This window comes from Gossypium hirsutum, chromosome D07, assembly GCF_007990345.1.
Source record: "Gossypium hirsutum isolate 1008001.06 chromosome D07, Gossypium_hirsutum_v2.1, whole genome shotgun sequence".
Lineage (NCBI taxonomy): Eukaryota > Viridiplantae > Streptophyta > Magnoliopsida > Malvales > Malvaceae > Gossypium > Gossypium hirsutum.
Window position 1 is genome coordinate 53,333,763 of NC_053443.1, and position 19,747 is coordinate 53,353,509.

The 19,747-nt window shown below is 34.4% G+C and overlaps 2 protein-coding genes and 1 long non-coding RNA gene across 6 annotated transcripts; 1 reads left to right on the top strand and 2 right to left on the bottom strand.

Moving 5' to 3' along the window:
* Positions 1-1,993: 1,993 nt before the first annotated feature.
* LOC107955003 (uncharacterized) lies at positions 1,994-5,333 on the bottom strand. The gene is made up of 3 exons (XR_001699787.2): positions 5,052-5,333; positions 4,617-4,706; positions 1,994-2,215 (listed from the first exon to the last, which is right to left on the bottom strand). It is a non-coding gene; the product is annotated as an uncharacterized lncRNA (long non-coding RNA).
* Positions 5,334-5,510: 177 nt separating this feature from the next.
* Positions 5,511-8,035, top strand: LOC107955002 (uncharacterized). 3 transcript variants are annotated; one of them, XM_016890701.2, is made up of 6 exons: positions 5,511-5,746; positions 5,883-5,975; positions 6,491-6,719; positions 6,895-6,986; positions 7,279-7,380; positions 7,706-8,035. In XM_016890701.2, exons 1-6 carry the CDS (start codon positions 5,651-5,653, stop codon positions 7,865-7,867), a joined length of 774 nt encoding a protein of 257 aa, XP_016746190.2. In that variant the 5' UTR covers positions 5,511-5,650; the 3' UTR covers positions 7,868-8,035. The 3 variants fall into 3 exon arrangements, with proteins under 3 accessions (XP_016746190.2, XP_016746191.1, XP_016746189.2); XM_016890702.2 differs by having other exon boundaries at positions 5,534-5,746; positions 5,878-5,975; positions 7,273-7,380; XM_016890700.2 differs by having other exon boundaries at positions 5,534-5,746; positions 7,273-7,380.
* A 238-nt stretch (positions 8,036-8,273) lies between these two features.
* Positions 8,274-15,001, bottom strand: LOC107955001 (auxilin-related protein 2). 2 transcript variants are annotated; one of them, XM_016890699.2, is made up of 9 exons: positions 14,014-14,971; positions 12,936-12,987; positions 10,872-12,567; positions 10,646-10,778; positions 10,450-10,550; positions 10,286-10,351; positions 9,518-9,607; positions 8,960-9,136; positions 8,274-8,817 (listed from the first exon to the last, which is right to left on the bottom strand). In XM_016890699.2, the coding sequence occupies exons 1-9, from the start codon at positions 14,075-14,077 to the stop codon at positions 8,779-8,781; spliced, it is 2,418 nt and encodes an 805-aa protein (XP_016746188.2). In that variant the 5' UTR covers positions 14,078-14,971; the 3' UTR covers positions 8,274-8,778. The 2 variants fall into 2 exon arrangements, with proteins under 2 accessions (XP_016746188.2, XP_016746187.2); XM_016890698.2 differs by lacking the exon at positions 12,936-12,987 and having other exon boundaries at positions 14,014-15,001.
* Between the last annotated feature and the right edge of the window lie 4,746 nt (positions 15,002-19,747).

Here is a 19,747-nt window from a genome sequence, read left to right on the forward strand (position 1 = left end):
AAATACATCATTAATTACCCAATTATTAATAATTCTTTTGTTTTAATCATCTATTTATGAAAAGTTATAAAATAATTATTATTATTATATGTTTCTATTATTTTAGTCACTTACGAATTTAATATCTAAATTATCAAAATTATAATTAAAATATAAATTTGAAACTTTAAGATTCTTTTAAAAAGTAAAATCAAAACAAATCCCAAAATATATATAAGAATATAAGAAATTCTTAAAAATCTAAACATTCGCAATTTATTTTTATTATTTAAAAAAATTTATATTTATATAAAATTTCAAAAAAAACTTCATAAATTTTCAAAAATCTAAAAAAATGATTTTTTTTTCTATTAACAGCTACAATTTACTCCACCAATCATCAATTGAACTACTATTTTAATTTTATGCCTCGAAATAAATTTTAACTCAAAAACTAAAACAAATGCATGCTTTGAAATAATTTGTCAGAAAAATAATATTTTAGAAGAGAATAATAAATATAAACAAGCATCTCAAGCTTAGCTAAACCTTTCTGCCGTAAGAATGATTGCAGTGGATATGTGCATGAAGTGTCAAACGGAAAAACCTTTGAAAAACTATAACTGAATGCACCCATGTTGAGATGCTTTCTAAAAAAAGACAAACAAAAACTCACAAGTGTATAGATTTTGATTTTGATTTAAACGGAAACAAGTACAGGATGGCTACGTTTCGTTCGCTGTAATGGAATAGAGGCGTAATAGATAATTCTTTTGTTTGGTTGAATTGAATAGAATAGAGGTGTAATAGTATTCTTATGTTTGGTTGAATGTAATAGAGCTGTAATAGCATAAGAAAAAAAACTAAAATGACTAGAATACCCTTAGTAGAATTTTTGTTAGGTAAATGATTATTGTTATTGTTATTAATTTTTAATAAGATTATTAATATAAATAATAAATAATTTAATCATATTTTAACATAATTATTATTAAATATAATTTAATAAAAATATATAATTTAATAAAATTCTTAATAATAAATATTCTTATATGGATTTACTAAAATCATAATATATAATACTATAAAATATAATTTAAAATAATTATTATTAAATATAATTTAATAAAATTCTTAATAATAAATATTATTATATGAATTTACTAAAATCATAATATGTAATACTATAAAATATAGTTTAATTAGTTTTTATTAAATATAATTTAATAAAAATATATAATTTAATAAAATTATTAATAATAAATATTCTTATATGAATTTACTAAAATCATAATATATAATACTATAAAATATAATTTAATTAGTTTTTATTAAATATAATTTAATAAAAATATATAATTTAATAAAAAAATTTAGTAATAAATATTCTTATATGAATTTGTATAATTTAAAATAATTATTATTAAATAAATTTAATAATATATAATTTCATAAAATTCTTACTAATAAATTTTCTTATACGAATTTGTATAATTTAAAATAATTATTATTAAATATAATTTAATAATATATAATTTCATAAAATTCTTACTAATAAATTTTCTTATACGAATTTGTATAATTTAAAATAATTAGTATTAAATATAATTTAATAATAATATATAATTTCATAAAATTCTTAATAGTAAATATTCTTATATGAATTTGTACAATTTAAAATAATTATTATTAAATATAATTTAATAATATATAATTTCATAAAATTCTTAATAGTAAATATTCTTATATGAATTTGTACAATTTAAAATAATTATTATTAAATATAATTTAATAATAATATATAATTTCATAAAATTCTTAATAGTAAATATTCTTATATGAATTTGTATAATTTAAAATAATTATTATTAAATATAATTTAATAATGATATATAATTTCATAAAATTCTTACTAATAAATATTCTTATATGAATTTACTAAAATCATAATATAACTTGATAATTAAATTCTGCATAAACATAATTAACTTTTGTTAATTATATTAACAAAAGGTTAGATGAAAATGAAATTCTACATCATAATCCATATGTTATATAGTTTTACAACATCCGAAATGTAAATGTTCTTGGTTAAAGTAAAAAGATAAAATCCGAAATGTAAATGTAGTTTAACATGTATATATTGTCTTTCCCGTATTACTAGAAAATAGTAAATAGAATCATCTTTGCAGTGGAGATATTTGCTTAAGTCCGTTACTGATACTTGTCTGTCCACCTGCATCAATAAATAATAAAGATGTTATCAAGTCAAGAAATTGACATCACTTGTGTTAAAATATTAAAGCTCCAAATGATAAAATATAAAATCATACATGGACAACATTAATATGACATTTTCGAGTACCTTAAAATATAATATCATACATGGACAACCCTGGGATACCATCAAGAAACATAAAGAGACATACAAAATATAAACATACAAAAACGTAAATTGAATATAAACATACAGAAACATACAGAATATAAACATACAGAAACCATTTCCAATTGAAAACTTCAACAACAGAAACATTGTTTATGGCTAAGGTGCATCATATAATGTGGACACTCTTCACGTTGATTTCATCGATTATAAGCAGCTATGACGAAAAGGCTGCATGCCAGAAGATTTTGGAAAAGGCTGGACTTGAAGGATTTCAGGTAATGCAACGATTTTTCTTATGGCAGTTGGAATTATTCAATGATTATGCCCTTCATGTTGTGATATGGCAGTGTTGAAGCATCAACAATTGAACTCAAAACTTGAATGACTTGTCAACAGGATCCCAATTAATTCGTGAATTAAGCTTATAATTATAGAATGATATATGTATATACATATATTTACTTTGTAGCACAACAATTAATACGGTCCCTCTGATAAAAGGTCAGATTAGGGAAATGTCAACCCCACTTCTAGATGCTGAAGAAATAGGAGGAAGAAAAAGATAAATGATGTTGTCAACAGTTGATGCCACTGACTACCTATCAGCAGTTCTGGTAAATAATATATAAAAGTTAGTATAAAATAACTATAGAAGTTAGCCTCCTAAGACAACCAATAATCCAAAATATAAGTTGTCAATCTATAGTATCTATAAAGTGTTTTTTTATAAATAAATGGAAAGATGACACCCCATTACTTTAAGATACAACTTGTACTACCGAAAATATTATGATATGCGAATGAAGCATCACTAAAATAGAGTTGATGAATAGGATATGTATAGTAGTCAAAAGTTTCTGCTAGAAGTTTGGAAAAATATTTTTGGTGGCAAGTTGACTATCCTATGGAGGATGGTGGATATGAACATACTCATTTGTATATATTCAAAGTCAAGAGTGTCACATTGACTGATGATATATGCAATATTGTTGGTGATGGCAAACTCAATGAGGCTGTTTGCATAGTCTGATCAGTGCAGTGATAGTGAGGCTTGTGCTATTATAAGAGGTAATTATGACCTTGGGTACGTATAGTATTGACAAGTTACATGTATTCTTTCAATTAGTAATTAACTAACTACATTTCTTGCCACAAATATGTGTTTTTTGTTTGAATTTTCTCAATGCTGAATTAAGAAAGAAGGCTAGGTTGTGGAAACTTCTAGGAATTAACTAAACCTAAATTTCTTTTTAAAATAAGAATACTGCTTTCTTTTTCAATATAAATATCATTTTAAAAACCATTAGGCTATTTCAACTTAAGCTAGGTTGGCATTTATTCGTTGAATATATATGACAAAAGAGGAAATATATACCTAAATCAACATCAACAACTAAGATATATTTTTTGGTACATAAGAGTTTAGGTTAGAGGAGATTATCCCAATCCAAGATCAAGACATGCTACTGGCTTCATAGAGGGCTACATCAGCAGAATATAAACCAATGCATTGCTTGCTAAAGAACGAGAGACTGCAAAGAAAGCCATCGAAGAAGCGCCTCCAGTTATTCAAGAGAAAGAAGTTCTCGTTGAAGATACAAAGAAAGTTGAATCTCTAATAGAAGTGGAAAGCCTAAAGGTATGAACCTCCAAAATCCAATATATCTTCAAATAATGCTGCAAGAGTTCCGTTTTATCCATGGTTAGGAATGTTTCTTATCATATTTGTTTCCCACAGTCCTCATTGGAAACAGAAAAACTGAGAGCTGATGAGGCAGAAGGAAAGTACAAAGAACTCCAATAATGACGTGAAGAAAAACGAAAAAAACTGGAAGAAACCGAAAAAAAAGTTCAACAACTAGCTGACTCAATGAGAGGGTAGCCTATAATTTGCTTTACTAGTTTGCTATAAAAGCTCATGTTTTTATATTAAGAATATATGATACATACACTTTGCATCTTCATTAATATATGTTTTTATCTCAACTAGCTGACTCAACGTGAAGAGTGTCCACATTAGTTCAATCTCAAGAAAAAGAACACTATATTTCTTCCATCAATTTACACTACCCACTTTCTATAAGCACTAAAGTTCCTCAACCATGCTTGATAACTACAGCTTAGCCAACATAAATGAATCGTCTGTCTTCATGAAATGCAAACAGTAACCATACTAATTTCTTAAGTTTTGATTTCTTTACAATAATTAAACAGAAATGAAGAAGAAGCAGTAATTTAATGGTATTACCTTAAAAAGGCTTGGGCAATTTCACGAACGAGCCTTTCGAAAGGCAGTTTCTTGATGAGTTCAGTACTTTGCTGATACTTCTGGATTTCACTGCATCCAATAGAAACATCATAAGTTCAATTCGTGTAAACAAGAATAAGAAAACGTGTCTAAAAGGGGAAAATAAAAGTTGAGCAGAAAAAGTCTCAACCGAAAAGGGGAAAAGAAAAGTTGAAAGAGGTGAAAGATCGAGTGAGCCAATTGATTGATCTTTCACCGGGGAGAAAGCAACAGAAAGAGCAAACGGAGAGATCTGAAAAGTAAAAAGGGTTCCCATTTTCCAGTGAAACCGAGGACCGAAAGGTCGGTGAGAGATAGCAAAAAGAGTTCCCATTTTCCAGTGAAACCAGTGTCTTGTGGATGCTATCAAGAAAAAAAAAGAAAAAGAAAACGTACCAGGAGATGAAGATGAAGGGCGAATGGATGCTTGATTTGGGGAGGAAGAAATCTGCTGGAGTTAATTTTGGGAAGAAGGGAGGCAGGCTATTTTCGTCTAAAACCTAAACGGTCTTGCTTGAATGGGTATTCAGACCCCCAACCGTGTAATGGCTATTCCGTGGGATGAGGGAATGGGAACGTAATACCTATTTCGTGGAATCACCTAAACGGTGAACCAAACGCCTGCATCACTGTAGCGCGCGGAATTGCTGCGGAATGGAATTGCAATTCCATCCAACCAAACGCAGTGGAAGTGTTTTCTAAAGATGAATAGATACTTCATTGAGCATATTAACAAAATCATGGGTGGATATGGGGACCTTTAGGCCTTTTAGGCTGTAGGATTAGTTTTGGGCCAACTCAGGGTAGACCCAAAGCCACCCTCACCAAGTCGCCAATTGCACAATTTATTATGTGGAATAAAATGGAATTCTTTCTTCATCTTCTTCATCAACAACCAACCTCCGACTTGCTTCTTCGCAACGATTCACGGTCTTCTCTCTCTGCTCCACCAATTCAGCTGGGTTTTTTTCGAGTTTGGAGATAGCTCCTGAAACATGGAACCAAAGATGGAAGATACTTGCCCAATAATCCAACGACCTTCCCTCAAAACTCATCCCCGTTTCAACAATTACTCCTTATGGAAACACAAGGTTCGTCTCCCTCTCTAAGTATTAATTATGGGATTTTCATTTTTGGGTTTTAGGGTTTATCATTTTATCTTTCTTTTATCTGTTGAAAATTTGAAATTGGATGAATATTATTTAAATTGTGGATGATGAAGTGTAGTTGAGAGAAAATTGTTACAAAAGGGTACGAGAAGACCGCACTCGTTTGCTTTGGAAAATGAGGTTGCCTGCTGCCCAATCTTTCAATCACAAGGTTTTTTTTTTTTTTCATTCGAAAATATTTTATCTGGTTTCTATATATTTATTGCCTTTTGCTGCATATTATTAGGTTACCCTGAACTTGGAATATAAAATTTAGGTTTTATTCCAAAATTGTACCCTTGCTACTTATTTAGCCTCTCTTGATAAAATATATGTTGGTTCAGTCTTTATTTTTTCTTCAAATACCTGTGTTCCATCATCCATGCCTGTGTCAGACAGAAAAATCCTTCCAAAACTCTCCAATTACATGAAAAACTTCAGGAAAAAAAATTAAACATGTTCATGACAGATGCATACTTGTATTTAACACGCATATCCAAGTCCAAGTAACATAGGATTATATAGCCTGGTGAAATTTGCTTGTAATATTTGCTGGTATTTTTTTTTGAATTCAGGTGCTTTTTCTTGATTTCTTATAATTCTGTTTCTCTTGAAATAAATTCATGCAGGTGAGTTTATTGGTACATCACTTTTTTTTTCTTTTTTTTTTGTGTTTTCTGGTTTCAGGAGTTTATAAAAACTGCCTTTCAGGACATAGTTTCTGATGAACTTAAAAGAATTAAAGACTCACCAATAAGTGACTGTTTGGAAAGCTCAAACTCTGTTTCCTCAGCCCCTGATGAATTATGGGAATACAGTGGCCTTCAAGATGCGTATCAAGGTGAATGCGAAGAGATATTGCTAGAAATGCAAAGAATATTTTATGAGGATCTCAGGAGAGAGCCAGCAGAGAAAGGTAATTAATAGTCCCACTTTAAAACCACTGTTGTTAAGGCTTCTGTCCTAGTGTTGCACCTGTATTCGTATCTTTCTATAAGTGGGTGAATGATCATGCAAATGCATGACTTTGGAGGTTATATTTGATCAAGTCATCCTTTTTTAGTTCAAATGTTTACTCTAGTTCCTTGCAGAACCAAAAGAAGGAATAGAAAGTTGGGAAGATGAACAAGATGAATACTTGGCCCGTGCAGTTTACGAGCATATGCAATTGAACGATGAGCAGGTACAGTGACAGTAAACTATTCATGTTTCTTTTTCTATGCAAGTGTTAGTATTGTTAACCCGTAGCGAACATTTAATACATAATGTTTTGTAGGTGCAATAAGATGTTTTTGTAGGCAACGTTTTCTGATTGCTTCCAGGAAATTTCTTTATCAGTGTTGTTGTATTATTCTTTTTATGTTCTTAATTCTTATATGTGGTTCTGTATTATAGTTGAATTTTCACCATCATCTGTTAAGTTTTTCAAAATGAATGAAATCAACAAGATTTTCTGATGTTTATGTTAGGTGCAGAAACAGATATGGTGCCCCATCTGTAAGAGAGGAGAGTTGCAACAGAATCATCAACTTATTTATTGTACCCTTTGCAAACTTCAGCTTAACAGAGATGATGAGGTTATCCTATTAACTTTTTCTTTTTTTTTTCTCATACAGTTTCTTTTGCAGTGCAACCAGTTCATTGTTATATCATTTGCACAATGTATCACATTCTAAAAGATCCCTTCATTTCAGAAAAAAACCAAAAAACAAAAAGAAACTTAACCTATGTTGCTGTGACTCTTCATTTTACATTAAGTATGCGCTCGAATATATTTAGATACGAGTACAGAGATATGATCCTCTGAGGATGCAGATATCTAACTGTCCAATACCAATGTCTGACAAGTGCCATCTGAAGTTAAGTTTCAATGAGTTGTCCACATTCTGGTCTTATTTTCAGGTTAATTTGGAAGTTCTACGGGATCGATTAGCTGAAGCACATGTGGATCATTTGGAACGAGGGTGCAGATTGAAACCCAAGTTTTGCCTTGAGACTAAATTTGGTTTAACTGCATTGTACATCCTTTGCCAGGACTGCAGTACCTTCGAGATTGTTATTTAACTTCCTGTTCTAACTGCTTCATAGTTCATAAGAGCATCAGGGGCCTCTGTTTCCCAAAGTTTTAGTTTCGATTTTAGTTTATTCCCTTTTGTCATGCTTCCATTTTATCTGACTATTCTTTCTTCCATTTTAGTTTCAGTATTATTACAGTGAAACGTAAATTTGTCCTTTTGCTCTCCTTTTCCATCTTTTGTTTTAGAAGAATATTGTTCAAACAATCTTTTATGAAACATTATAATAACCTTGATAATAAATATAAGCATAAAAAAAATCGGCTTACAAATATAAAATGATACATTAGAGTACACAGAAACAATAACTGCTATTAGCCACAAAAAGGGAGTTAGGGTATGCTAAATTGAAACCTTATAATAAAAATTTAGCTGACGAATATGCATATCTGCTAGACTGCAAATAAAATTCTTGTCTCCTTCCACCATTCTTGTACTAAAAAGAGATCGTATTCTATGCCAAAAACAAATCAATTTCCATACACATTGCATACCATCAATAGAACAATAATCGGTATTCACTCAACATAATCTAATCAATGCTCTATTATCCACCCAAAAGAAAGTGGGGAAAAAAATACATTGTAAAAGAATTAACTACAAAAAATGATCTCCGAGTAGACCGGGTGGATGATAATCTACATCAACTCGAAATAAATCAATTGCCCGTGGTGCATCAGTTGGATGAAGATTAATGTACAGCAATCTGAACAAAAGAAGAGTATCTTCACCCTTCACTTTCCTCACAAAACTTTGAAGCTGGTATCATATGCTCCGTTCTACCAGCTGGTATAATGAATCAACAACAGCAACAGATACTGATACAGTTGCTGGAACAGTTATGCATTCAACTCCCAAGGCATAGCTTGCCAAATGATGAACTTCTACACAAATTCAAATTCAGAAAAGTTCCTCTGAATTGAACTTGTTCCATGCTTCCTATTTAACATTGAAATAAAGAAAACGGTGTGAGGTAGAAAACAAGATGGAAAGATATGCAGCACTATCACCCATCTAAGAAGAATGATATGAATAAAAATCGCAATCAATAAACTGAAATAGGGCACCAAGAGTCAAGTACCTTGAGTAAGTCGAACACCTTTTCTGAAATATATTTCTGCTGAAGATTGGCACCTTTCTGCTGGACCTTATCAGGATGGATGCAAAGAGTAGCCTTTCTGTAAGCCTTTTTAACAGCAGCAGCTGTAATCAAATCCGTCAAAGAAACAGGTTGCCAACCACATTCAGGCCAAAGAACCTAATCATCACAGAACAGGTTCAGGAGACAAATTAGTATAACAGTAACTTTATCACTTTTGTCATGAAATAGGAGGTTATCAGGAAAAGGATAGAGTTAAGCCACAAGGTGTTCTTATGTTTGAATTCATTTATCACTGTTCCTATGACAACTATCTTATAATTTCCCTTAAAAAGTCATCTACTGCATGAACAAAACATCTCAAAAAAGTACATCAGACAGTTGAAATGAGGCAATAATGTGAGAACTGTACAAGGCACATAGCAGAAGGAAAACACGGGAAATGCAATATAGTTTGTTAGTATGTAAAAACTGTAAGAGAGAACCAAGAAAAAAAAAGAAGAAAAAAGAACAGCAGTAGTAAGCAATAGCGTAACATACATATTGCATGGTTGATAGTAGAGCACGCAAATTTCCCTCTTTCCCAGCAGCCCATCTCTTGATCTCAACATCAAGTGTTTCAGAAATTCTCTGAAATAAACCCATAAATCATTACTGGAGAGAATAGTTAAAAGAAAAAGGGTTGCAGATCTGTGCATGTACAAGTAGAAACTCACTGATATAGGCAGACTAGTTAAATTCCAGGCATATATTATCACTGATATAGGCCAGATGTGACGGTTAATTTAATTTGAGGTTCATATAAAAACTTAATTTGCCAGTCCCAACTCATCTCACCAGCAATACTGGGGCAACAAAAGTTTGACCAAGTTTTAACTTATCAATAATACCTTTTTTAGAAGTCTCAGCAGGATCATATTCTAGGATTAAATACTTTGGTTATCACTTTTCATCATTGAAGATAAAACCATAAATTAAAGCCACCCAGTTTCTTCATATGTTGGTATAAATATAAGTGACTATGTAAACCATCCTCGAGTGAACTTTACAATTTATAATTTTGATGCCAACTGAAGGTAAGACTGAATAAATGAAGAAAAACCAAAAGCAACCACAGACCTAAACACACTTGCGACATATAAAAAGTAATGCCATTGTGCAAGTTGCATGATATGAAGGGTGGGGCCAGAGTAAAAAGTTTTTTATGATTGGACCTATTGAAAAATAAACTCCAACAAAAACACACTTAAAAATTAAAGGATGAAGAAAATAACAGGAAAAGAAACAACATTTACTGCATCCACTTACATGTCTCTCAGCTTGTTCCCTTTGCACTTGAAGGTCACGTTGATTTTTCTCAGCCAGTGCTTTTGCCTGTATATGCAGAACTCAATAGTAAACCAGGCCAGCAAGTAGTTTATAACAGGACAGAAGGGCAAAGATAAAATGAAATCATGTAACAGAATACATACAGCACGCTCCTGAGTTCGTTGGTGGCGTTCCAACCTGGCTCTTCGCCTTTCTTCAGTTTCCCCTTCAACCTCTTGGAACTCACCAGATGAAGATGCAGCAGCTTTCACAAGTAGTTTAGTCAGTTATCAATTAAGGAGAAGAATAAATATGAAAGTACAAATTACAAAGATCATTATATCTTCAATTTACAAATACCTCCAAAAATAGAACTGAGATCATCAACAATATTTGTAGTTGAAGATGCTTTCTTCATGCTAGATGAAGATCCAACAGATGTTCTCTTAGCTACTTCAGGCCCTCCCCTGTTTTGTCCATCAAACACAGGATCCTGCAAGAGCAGCAGTTCAGATTAGATACTAGAGCGCTGGTACTACAGCATAAATCAGGACACAAGTACAGTATGACAGCCTTAGATTCTCACCGAAATGTTAGCTCTTGGCCTTGGCGCATTGCTTGGTCGAGAACCCATACTAAAAAAGGATTCAAGATCATTGTCATTATTTTGCTGGCTTGCACTTGCAGAAGCAGCAGCTCTTTCTCGAGCCTCCGCAGCAGCCCTCTCCACAGCAGCTCTTTCTGCTCTACGCCTTGCTTCAGCTTCAGCTTTTGCTGATGCAGCCCTCTCCTGTGTTTCTCTCTCTCTTGCCTCCCTTTCCCTTGCTTCTGCTGCAGCTCTTTCTGCTCTTTCTCTTGCCTCGGCAGCTGCCCTTTCACGGGCTTCAGTTTGCACTCTCTGCACTGCAGCCCTTTCCGCACGCTCTCGAGCTTCAGCAGCTGCCTTTTCAACAGCAACCCTTTCAGCTCTAGCACGAGCCTCAGCAGCTGCTCTTTCACGTGCTTCTCTAGTAGCCCTTTCAACAGCTTGTCTAGCCCTTTCCCTTTCCCTCTCCATCTCCCTGACTCGCTCCCTCTCTTTTTCAAGCCTTCTTTGTTCTCTCTCCTTCTCCTCCCTTTCCCTCTCCAATTCATGTCTCCTTTGCTCTCTTTCTTCCTCCTCCCTTTCTCTTTGTTGCCTCTCGCGCTCCAGTCTCTCTTGCTTTTCTCTATCAAAAGCATCTTGCGTATCTCTCTCATCTTTATCCATTTGATCAGCTTCTTTAGTTCTGGCAGCCTTAAAATTTTCTCTCTCCCTCATTTCCTTTGCATGCCTAAATTTAGCCTCTGCTCTATCCATCGCCTCTTTCATGGCAGCAGCAGAAGCAGCAGCAACAGAACTAGTCTCAAAATCATCAATGGGAAAACCTTCAGCCTGTTCAACATTATTCCAGGCCCTACCCATTGCAAACTCTTCAAGTTCATCAATTTGAGATGTAACAGAGCTGTTTGCTGCAGCACGAGTTGACTGGGAGCTCCGTTGTGAGCACTGAGTTGAATTCTGGAAAGAAGAAAAATCATCTACCTTCATTTTTGCATTTGTGGAAGAAAATGAGCCTGTCGTTGTCTTTGAAACTCGTGGTGGTCTTGGAGGAGGGGGTCTTGAAGGGGGTGGAGCACTAGTAGGTTGTGTAAAGAGTGGAATCTCTGATACAGTGAGCCAAACATCATCAGATGCATCAAAATTCTCCTCAGATCTGGGAGTTGAATGTACCTGGGAACTAGTCTCATTAGAATCGACGTTCATGTATGGAGGAGGGCTAGTAGCTCGACCAACAGAGCTATGAAAATCAGTTGACATACTGGGCATGTCAAAAACGGGTTGATGAGAGTCAAGAAAATTGTCCGTAGAAGGCATCCTCTTCTTTGTATGGTTCTCATAATCCCTATGATTTTGCTCTTTAGTAACAGGAGCTTGTTGTCCGCTATCAGTGCTTAAAGGACTCCTATCCTTCCCTCTCTTATTGATCTCAGATGACCCAAGCGGTACAGATTTTCCAAGACCATGAAGAGGATCAATATCATCAAATACTCCCCCACTTCCAGATGAGCTCTCTACACCAGACTTCCCAAATCCATTAAGTTTACTTGTTACTCCAGGGGGGTCAGCAAACAACCCTGTGGATAAATCTGCAGGGTCCAGTTTTGGTTCTAAGACAACAAAAGGGTTCTCCATCAAATTAGAGCCAGTCTTGCTTGAATTTGAGGCTAGTTTCTGAGACCGGCTAGACTCTGAAGTTGATCTGCCCATAGGATGGAGTACGATATCAGCTAATATTTTACAAGGTTTAGCCAAGTATTATAAACAAGAGATAAATAAGACTTAATAGAAAAGATATTGGACTGAAAGAAAGATACAACGTCTCAAGCTTCAAACAAAGAGTTTAGGGTAGAAAAGTACCATAACATATTTAACCCTTTTATTGCCCTTTCTTCAAACTTAAGCTGACATAGTTTCCAATTAAACATAATCACAATTGTAACAAAAGTAAGTTCTATTTCTTTGGTTTATTTACCTCTGCCATGTCCGGCAACAGCTAAAACACTGTGAATAATAGCCATTAAATGATTTCCAAATACATAAGAAAATCTCAAAAATTTCAGGCAGTACCTATTGTCCCATCTTAACTCCAACAACAACGGATAACCAACCGAATGATACCCTAGCAAATGAAATTGATTTAGGAACTTTGCCACCTTAATGAAAAATAGAAATGACAAGCATTCCTCAAACGTGATTAGGAGTAAGGAGGGTCAGAGATGTGCACAATGAGTGCTCAACAAGTCCAATTCTAATATATATGTGAAGTGTATCCTAATTAAAAACCCCAAAACAATCATAGGCTAGCCCTCCTGATCCAAAATATAGGTGTCTATAGCATTTGCTGCTCCAAATGAGAAGCTCCCTCAAATATGTAACTGCATCAAAGTGAATATCTTTCCTTGTGGGAAAAGAATTGAAAAACCCGTGAACAATGTGTTAGTTTCAAGTTCATTACAACATATAGACTTTTTTTTTACCTCCATTAGATCTGCACTCAGATCATATCATTGACAGTGTCAATAAACTCCAATAAATCACAGCTCTCTTGAGAAATAGTAAACTGAAGCTTTAATTGCATTAAATATAGGAAGAAGCTATGCTATACAGTTGAGAGACCAAACAATAAAGAGCAACTAAATGAAAAATAATTCTAGAAACACCAAGTCAACTAAGTATATTTTAGCAAGTAAATTACCGTCTTTAGTCGTTTTCCAGAAAATCACACTAAAGTGCATTGCATGTACGGTTTTCCAGACAAACGATAGATATTAAATTATTTAAAACATACAAAACCAGTAAGCAAATAGCCTTGATTAAAGTCTTACAGCAAACAAGAACTAATCTTAACTACAAAAATATGTAACTAAACATGCTCATCTCATTGAATGCATTGCCCCAGTTTGCATGCTAATTGCCAAAACCTAAGCTGCCAAAACCACAGCCATGTCTCAGAACCTTACACTACATTGCACATATAAGCATTTATGCAAACATATCATAAATCGCCAGTACCCTTTAATATAAAAAGCCAGCACGAATACCTATAGTGAAGTGTCCGAACTATGCAAGTTCAACCAAACATAACATGGAAATAGTATAATATGCATTTATCCCAAAATCAAAGCCTTTACAAACCGGAAGATACCTTGCAGATGCTGCAGAGTTACTCTGACCGAAACCAGCGAGCAAATCATCAAATAAAGGTGCATCTTTTTCTGCTTTCACTCTCTCGCTCTTGGACTTCATCTCGGTCTCTTTCCTCCCCAGATTCCCAAGCAGAGCATCCAGCGGCGAGCTACTCATCGATTTATGCTTTGGAGAAGACCCCGAGACCGCAAAAACGTCGTCATACTTAGCGGCCGTGGAGGAGCTCTTGATCCCAGGCAATCCGTCGAAAAGATCGTCATCATAAACAGGCTTGTCAAAAACCGGCGGCTTCGGGTCCTTGAAAAAGGAATCGTAATCGAAGGACGGCGTTTGCGCGCTAGTGGCTCGAGACTCAGAAGAGTATTTAGGCTGTCCACGGTAGACGTCGTCGTCGAAAATGGAATTGGATGACGATTTGGAGTTGCCGTATGAGGAGCGGGTAAAATCGGATCCGAACCCGTAATTGGAACCCGAAGAAGGGTTTCTAGGAGGTGCCATCGGGGCCGACTTCCCTTGGGGTTTGACCCCAAAATCTTTGGCTAATAAACCTGGAAAATCATCCATTTCAATTCAGATTCTCGGATAGAACCGGCGGTTTTTACTACGTCGCCGATTTGCCCAATCCGTTTCGCCCCTAAATTTCTGACAAGGTCTAGATCTGAGCAAACATAAAGGAAGATAAACAAAGGGGAGCGAGTAATCTATTGCCAAATAATTTTGAGCAAAAATATAGATAATAATAATTCTAATTTATTCTTTCAGATTTGAAAAAAAATAAATTTGGGGACAGTGAGAGGGAGGGAAGGAGACAAGAAATTGCGTTTTGGCTGTTTAGTTTTTTTCCCCCTTTTTTTTTTTCTTCTCCTTCTCAACGGCTTCCCACTCTCTTGTGTCTCCGCCCGATTTTCAGACCGGTTTTTATTTTGTATTTTTGAAAATTGTTTTAAAAAATAAAAAGATGGAAGATCTTATCATTGATTTGCTTTTGAATTTTCACTTTGGTTCTTCTTTTATCCGTAGAAACCTTGAAGATGTTAGTATTTATACAACAATCTACAATATTTTTGAATATGTGTAATTTACCCCGTGAACATGAAAATTCCAAAATTAAAAAGTAATACTTGGTATAATTACTTTACAAGTTCCAATTTTTTAATCACAAAATAAATTTTGAATTTTACTATTTAATTTAAAGATTAATTATTTATTTGTACATATTAAATCAATGACTTTGAGTTTTGTTTATCTGTTTTGGATGGTTTTATAGGCATGGCAGAGATAAATAAGACTATTATTGTCCTTATTATTCCAAAGGTATCGCATGTGTAATGTTATATAAAATCTTCTCTAAAATGATTTTGAATAGATTTTAGACCAATTTTGCATCTTTGAATAGATAAGACATAAAGTGTTTTTTTACTCGAACATCTTATAACTAATAATCTTATCATGGATTATAAGATTCTTCATATGATGCATACTAAACAACGTGATAAAAAATCATTTTATATTGAAATAGGATATGAGCAAAATTTATGATCGTGTGGAATGGAATTTCATAATTATTAGTATTAAGTTTTCATGATAGATGGGCATCACTTATTATGCTTTCTTTTCAAGTGTAGTCTTCGATAGAGTGACCCACTATTTTCATGTTTATTTGTATAGAGGGGTTTTCAAGTTTACTACGTCAGACCATAGATCGAGGGAATTGTTATGGCATTTGGATTACTAGACAAGAGGATTTTCTTAGTCGTTCTTTTATGATGACAAACTTTTGCTCAGTTGCTTGGTGAAGCCATTGACCATGAGGAGTTTTGTTTCAAACAAATGAGTAATATTCGGGTCATTAAACTAATTATGAAAAGTCCAAGATCTTTTTAGTGCTAATTTGTGTTGTGCTTTATGCTCTCAGATTGGTTGTGTTTAGGATTGTTACTGCTATAGATATTGAAACTTATCTTAGTTTCCCTTATTTCGTGAGACGTAATTGCACTCATGCTTTTGCTTACTTATGTGATAGAATCCCATCCATAAACTACGTTGTTTATCCAAAGGTAGATATGTGTTTATTAAAACTATTTTACAAGCAATACCAATTAACTTAAGGATTTATTTTGATTACCTACTAGTTTTCTTCACTTTAACCCCCATCTTTTCTTTTGTCATTTTCCTCCTAATCTTTCCCACACAAAATCTAGCTGCATCACCACCCCCTCTACCAGTCCGGCCAACCCCGTCGATCGCACTCCATCGCCATTGCCATTTTTCTGTCCCCTCCCTTATTCCATCTAAGTTGCATAGCCTTCCACCTCGTCCCCTCTCTCCGCGTCGCACCCCAATCGCACCCTAGCCACCCCAATCCCCATGCCATCCAATCACTGACCACGCCCTCTTCCCTTCCCCTTTCCCCTCTCTCTTGTCCCTATCGTCGCACCCTAGCCACACCCCCCTCGCGTCGCACCCTACTTAACCCGGCCCCAACCCCCTTTCCTTTTTCCCTCTTCCTCCTCCCTCACTCACACACACCAGCCCTTCCTCTTCACCCTCGTTATGCACCCATGCACATGCCCCTCCGACGCCCTTCTCTATTGAGCAGCCTACACGTGCGAACCACCCTGCACCACCCCCTCGACTTTCACTCAGCCTCGTCGTGCAACTCTGGCCACCGTTAGCCCCCCATTGGGACACCATGACAAACACACAAAGTAAATCTAAGGTCGTCATTCCAACTTCAAAAAAGCAGAGGACTCCAGGCGTAGCCTCCTCTTCAGGCGCTTCCGCTAAGGCATACCATCCATTCCTCCATTTTTCTTAAGGTCCCAGAAGGATTTATATCAGATTCTTCGACTTAAACCACTCAGTGTGGGCCGATGTATTGATTGGGTCGCTTTGGAGCTGGTTTAATTAGCTAATCATGTCTGCACCATCATTGCTACAGTCTCGTGGGACCGGTTCTTTTCCATCATCGAGCTCACCTACATGGAGCTTACTTTAGAGTTTTGTTCCACATTTACCTTTCAGCAGGTGATGTTGTCCCATGACGAGCTGAACACCATCACTTTCAGACTCGGTGCTATTGCACGATATATGAGTGTCCTCGAGTTTGGAACAGTATTAGGACTTTACACGGCAGAGTTCATGAGTGCCGAGAACTTTCTTTGATTATACCAGCATATACATTACTCGTAATCTCTTTGTTAGGTCGACCTTACGGCGAGTACGAGACCTTATGACGTGAGTCACTTGAAGGCGACTTCTCTGCCTCCGACTTTGAGACATAATCATGTCATTCTGGACCATACATTAACAAGTAAGAGGGAGAGCACCGGAGTCGTCGGTACCACCCATGCATACTTTCTATGGAGCATAGCCACGGGGTGTATTTTTTATGTAGCCTATTTCATCGCTCTCACCTTTTGCCATCAGACAGAGCATAGCAAGAAGGGTCCTATCTGTTTAGGCCCTTATGCGACTCAATTCGCTTGACATTTTGATCTCCTCGACACACCAGAGTAGTCTTTTTCGCTCACACTCATCGGCCAAATGTCCACGCAAGGACTATCGAGCATGACACATATGCGGATGATCGAGCGGCTTCGTGGAGTGGATCCTCATTAGTATCGATTATTTCATTCTGACACTCAGAATGAACCCAAAGAATTCACTGATGATGTCCCTTTCCATCATGAAGATCCACCTCATCATCCACCTTCGAGTCACCATCCTGCTTCTTCTGCTGCTACATTAGAGGACCTCTCTGAGCGATTCATTCGCTTCGAGCAGCACTACTTTTAGAGGTTCGATAATATTGATGCGACCTTGCAGCAAATTTGTCAGAGCCTCTATATCTTTTCTTCAGCACCGATGACTCACGCTACTGATGCTTTTGACAATGCAGATCATTGTGTTTATTTGTTTTCTTTTTAATTTTAATTTTATTTTTTATGTTTATGTTTATTTTTCTTTTTAATTGTTTTGTTTTAGTTTTATTTTCTTGTACTTCTTTTAATTATTATCTTTTGAACTATATTTTTATGGTCGTTTCTAATCGAGTTATAACCCCTTAGTATTCTTTATTATTTGTGTTTATTTTTTTATTAGTTTGCTCGAAATTATGCACTACATTTAGATTTGACTACACTTCCGCTTTTCATTATTCTGAGGATTTCATCCAATATTCAGAGTAGTTCCAGTTTTCTCCCTCTCTGATTATATCCTGCTTATACTGTAATTATATATGTTTGTATATTGAGGACAATGTACATCTTAAGTGTGGGGAGGATATTTATATAATTACTAGAAAATCCCTGAATTATGTCTTGTGTTTAAGTAATTTTCTCATACTTCCATTAGAATGTTTTTTTGTCAATTTGGGTTTTTTTTTCTATTGATGTGTTTTGGATTGATTTGTAGATATTTGTGCATTGGTTCATTTAAACTTCAAGACATTAGAGAATCAAGTATGATAAGTTTATTTTTAGAATTAAAAATTTAGGTTGTTTCCCTAAATTAAGGTATTATCTTAAAGTTTTAAATTTGTAAGTTTGACATCAAAAACCATAAATTTTTGTAAGATTTTGAGCCTTTAGAGCATACATTTATCTTGCTTATTTTATTATTGGTCATGAGTGTTTCAATTTGATTTGTTATTCTAGAACTTACTTCAATTACACATGTCGAGACCACACCTTTGATTTGATATACTAAGATGATAAAGGCACTTAGGTTTTAACATACTTATTCCATAAAAAGCCTACCTTTGTAATTAACCCTTAGTGAACCCCATTGAGCCTAACACACTGTTTCTTGATTTTCCCATTAATGTTAACCCATAACTCAATATTTCGTTGAGACTTTTTCCCATTTTATTGACTCCCTTTTTGTCAAAATTTGATTTGGTTAGTTGCCTAACTATACTCTTTTGTTTGATTTGCTGAATTATTTCTTATTGTTCTTAACAAAAAAAGATCAAAAAAATATATTTATATATATATCGAAAAAAATATTGATTATTAGTTAGCCTTACTGATTGAGCTTGAACAGTTAAATTCATATTTGGAGAATAAGCTCATTTTATTATTCTTGAATAGTTCTTAATTTAGCATTTGTTTATTTTTCTAATTTGGTAATCTATCAATTCGATTTCAATTTTAACCAACTTTTTCAGCATTTCTCCACACCCTTAACCTAAGCCCCACTACAACCTTTTAAAGACCTTTTGATTTGTGTAACATGTTATTTTATAGTGGTGGAGATTTGATTTTCATACAAGCCTATGGCAATGACTTTTCTTGTTTGACTATTGAGTGGTTATTATTGAACCTTAAACACTTTGAGTGAATCTCTAGTGAGGGTGTTGATTATTGTTGATTTTGAATTCAAGATAATTCCTTAGATAAAGGTGAAATACCTATGCTTTCGTACTTTAAAACTTTTCGACTTAGATTGTTTGAATCTTTAGTACTATTTTAGTTGAATTGCCAATGCATGGTTATTTGTGAATTATTTTGAGACATTATTGATGAGAATTATAAGTTGAGAAAGATTAATTTTAATGAGAGTTGAGGATTTTGCTTGAGGACAAGAAAATGCTTAAGTGTGGGGATATTTGATAAACTATAAAAGTAACATATTTTAATCTCATTCTTAAGGCGTTTTTGGATGATTAATTATGAAAATTAGTGAATTTCATGCTCCTAATCCTTTAAATTCATGTTTTTATACTTAGG

Bases quoted from the DNA above. Each gene is read 5' to 3' on its own strand.
- LOC107955001 (XM_016890698.2), bottom strand. From the start codon at position 14,579: ATGGATGATTTTCCAGGTTTATTAGCCAAAGATTTTGGGGTCAAACCC. The intron at 10,779-10,871 runs GTGAGAATCTAA...CTGCTCTTGCAG, and splicing joins GGCCAAGAGCTAACATTTCG to GATCCTGTGTTTGATGGACA. The intron at 10,352-10,449 runs GTATGTATTCTG...CTGCATATACAG, and splicing joins AACGAACTCAGGAGCGTGCT to GCAAAAGCACTGGCTGAGAA.
- LOC107955002 (XM_016890700.2), top strand. From the start codon at position 5,651: ATGGAACCAAAGATGGAAGATACTTGCCCAATAATCCAACGACCTTCC. The intron at 5,976-6,490 runs GTTTTTTTTTTT...TTCTGGTTTCAG, and splicing joins CCCAATCTTTCAATCACAAG to GAGTTTATAAAAACTGCCTT. The intron at 7,381-7,705 runs GTTATCCTATTA...TCTTATTTTCAG, and splicing joins AGCTTAACAGAGATGATGAG to GTTAATTTGGAAGTTCTACG.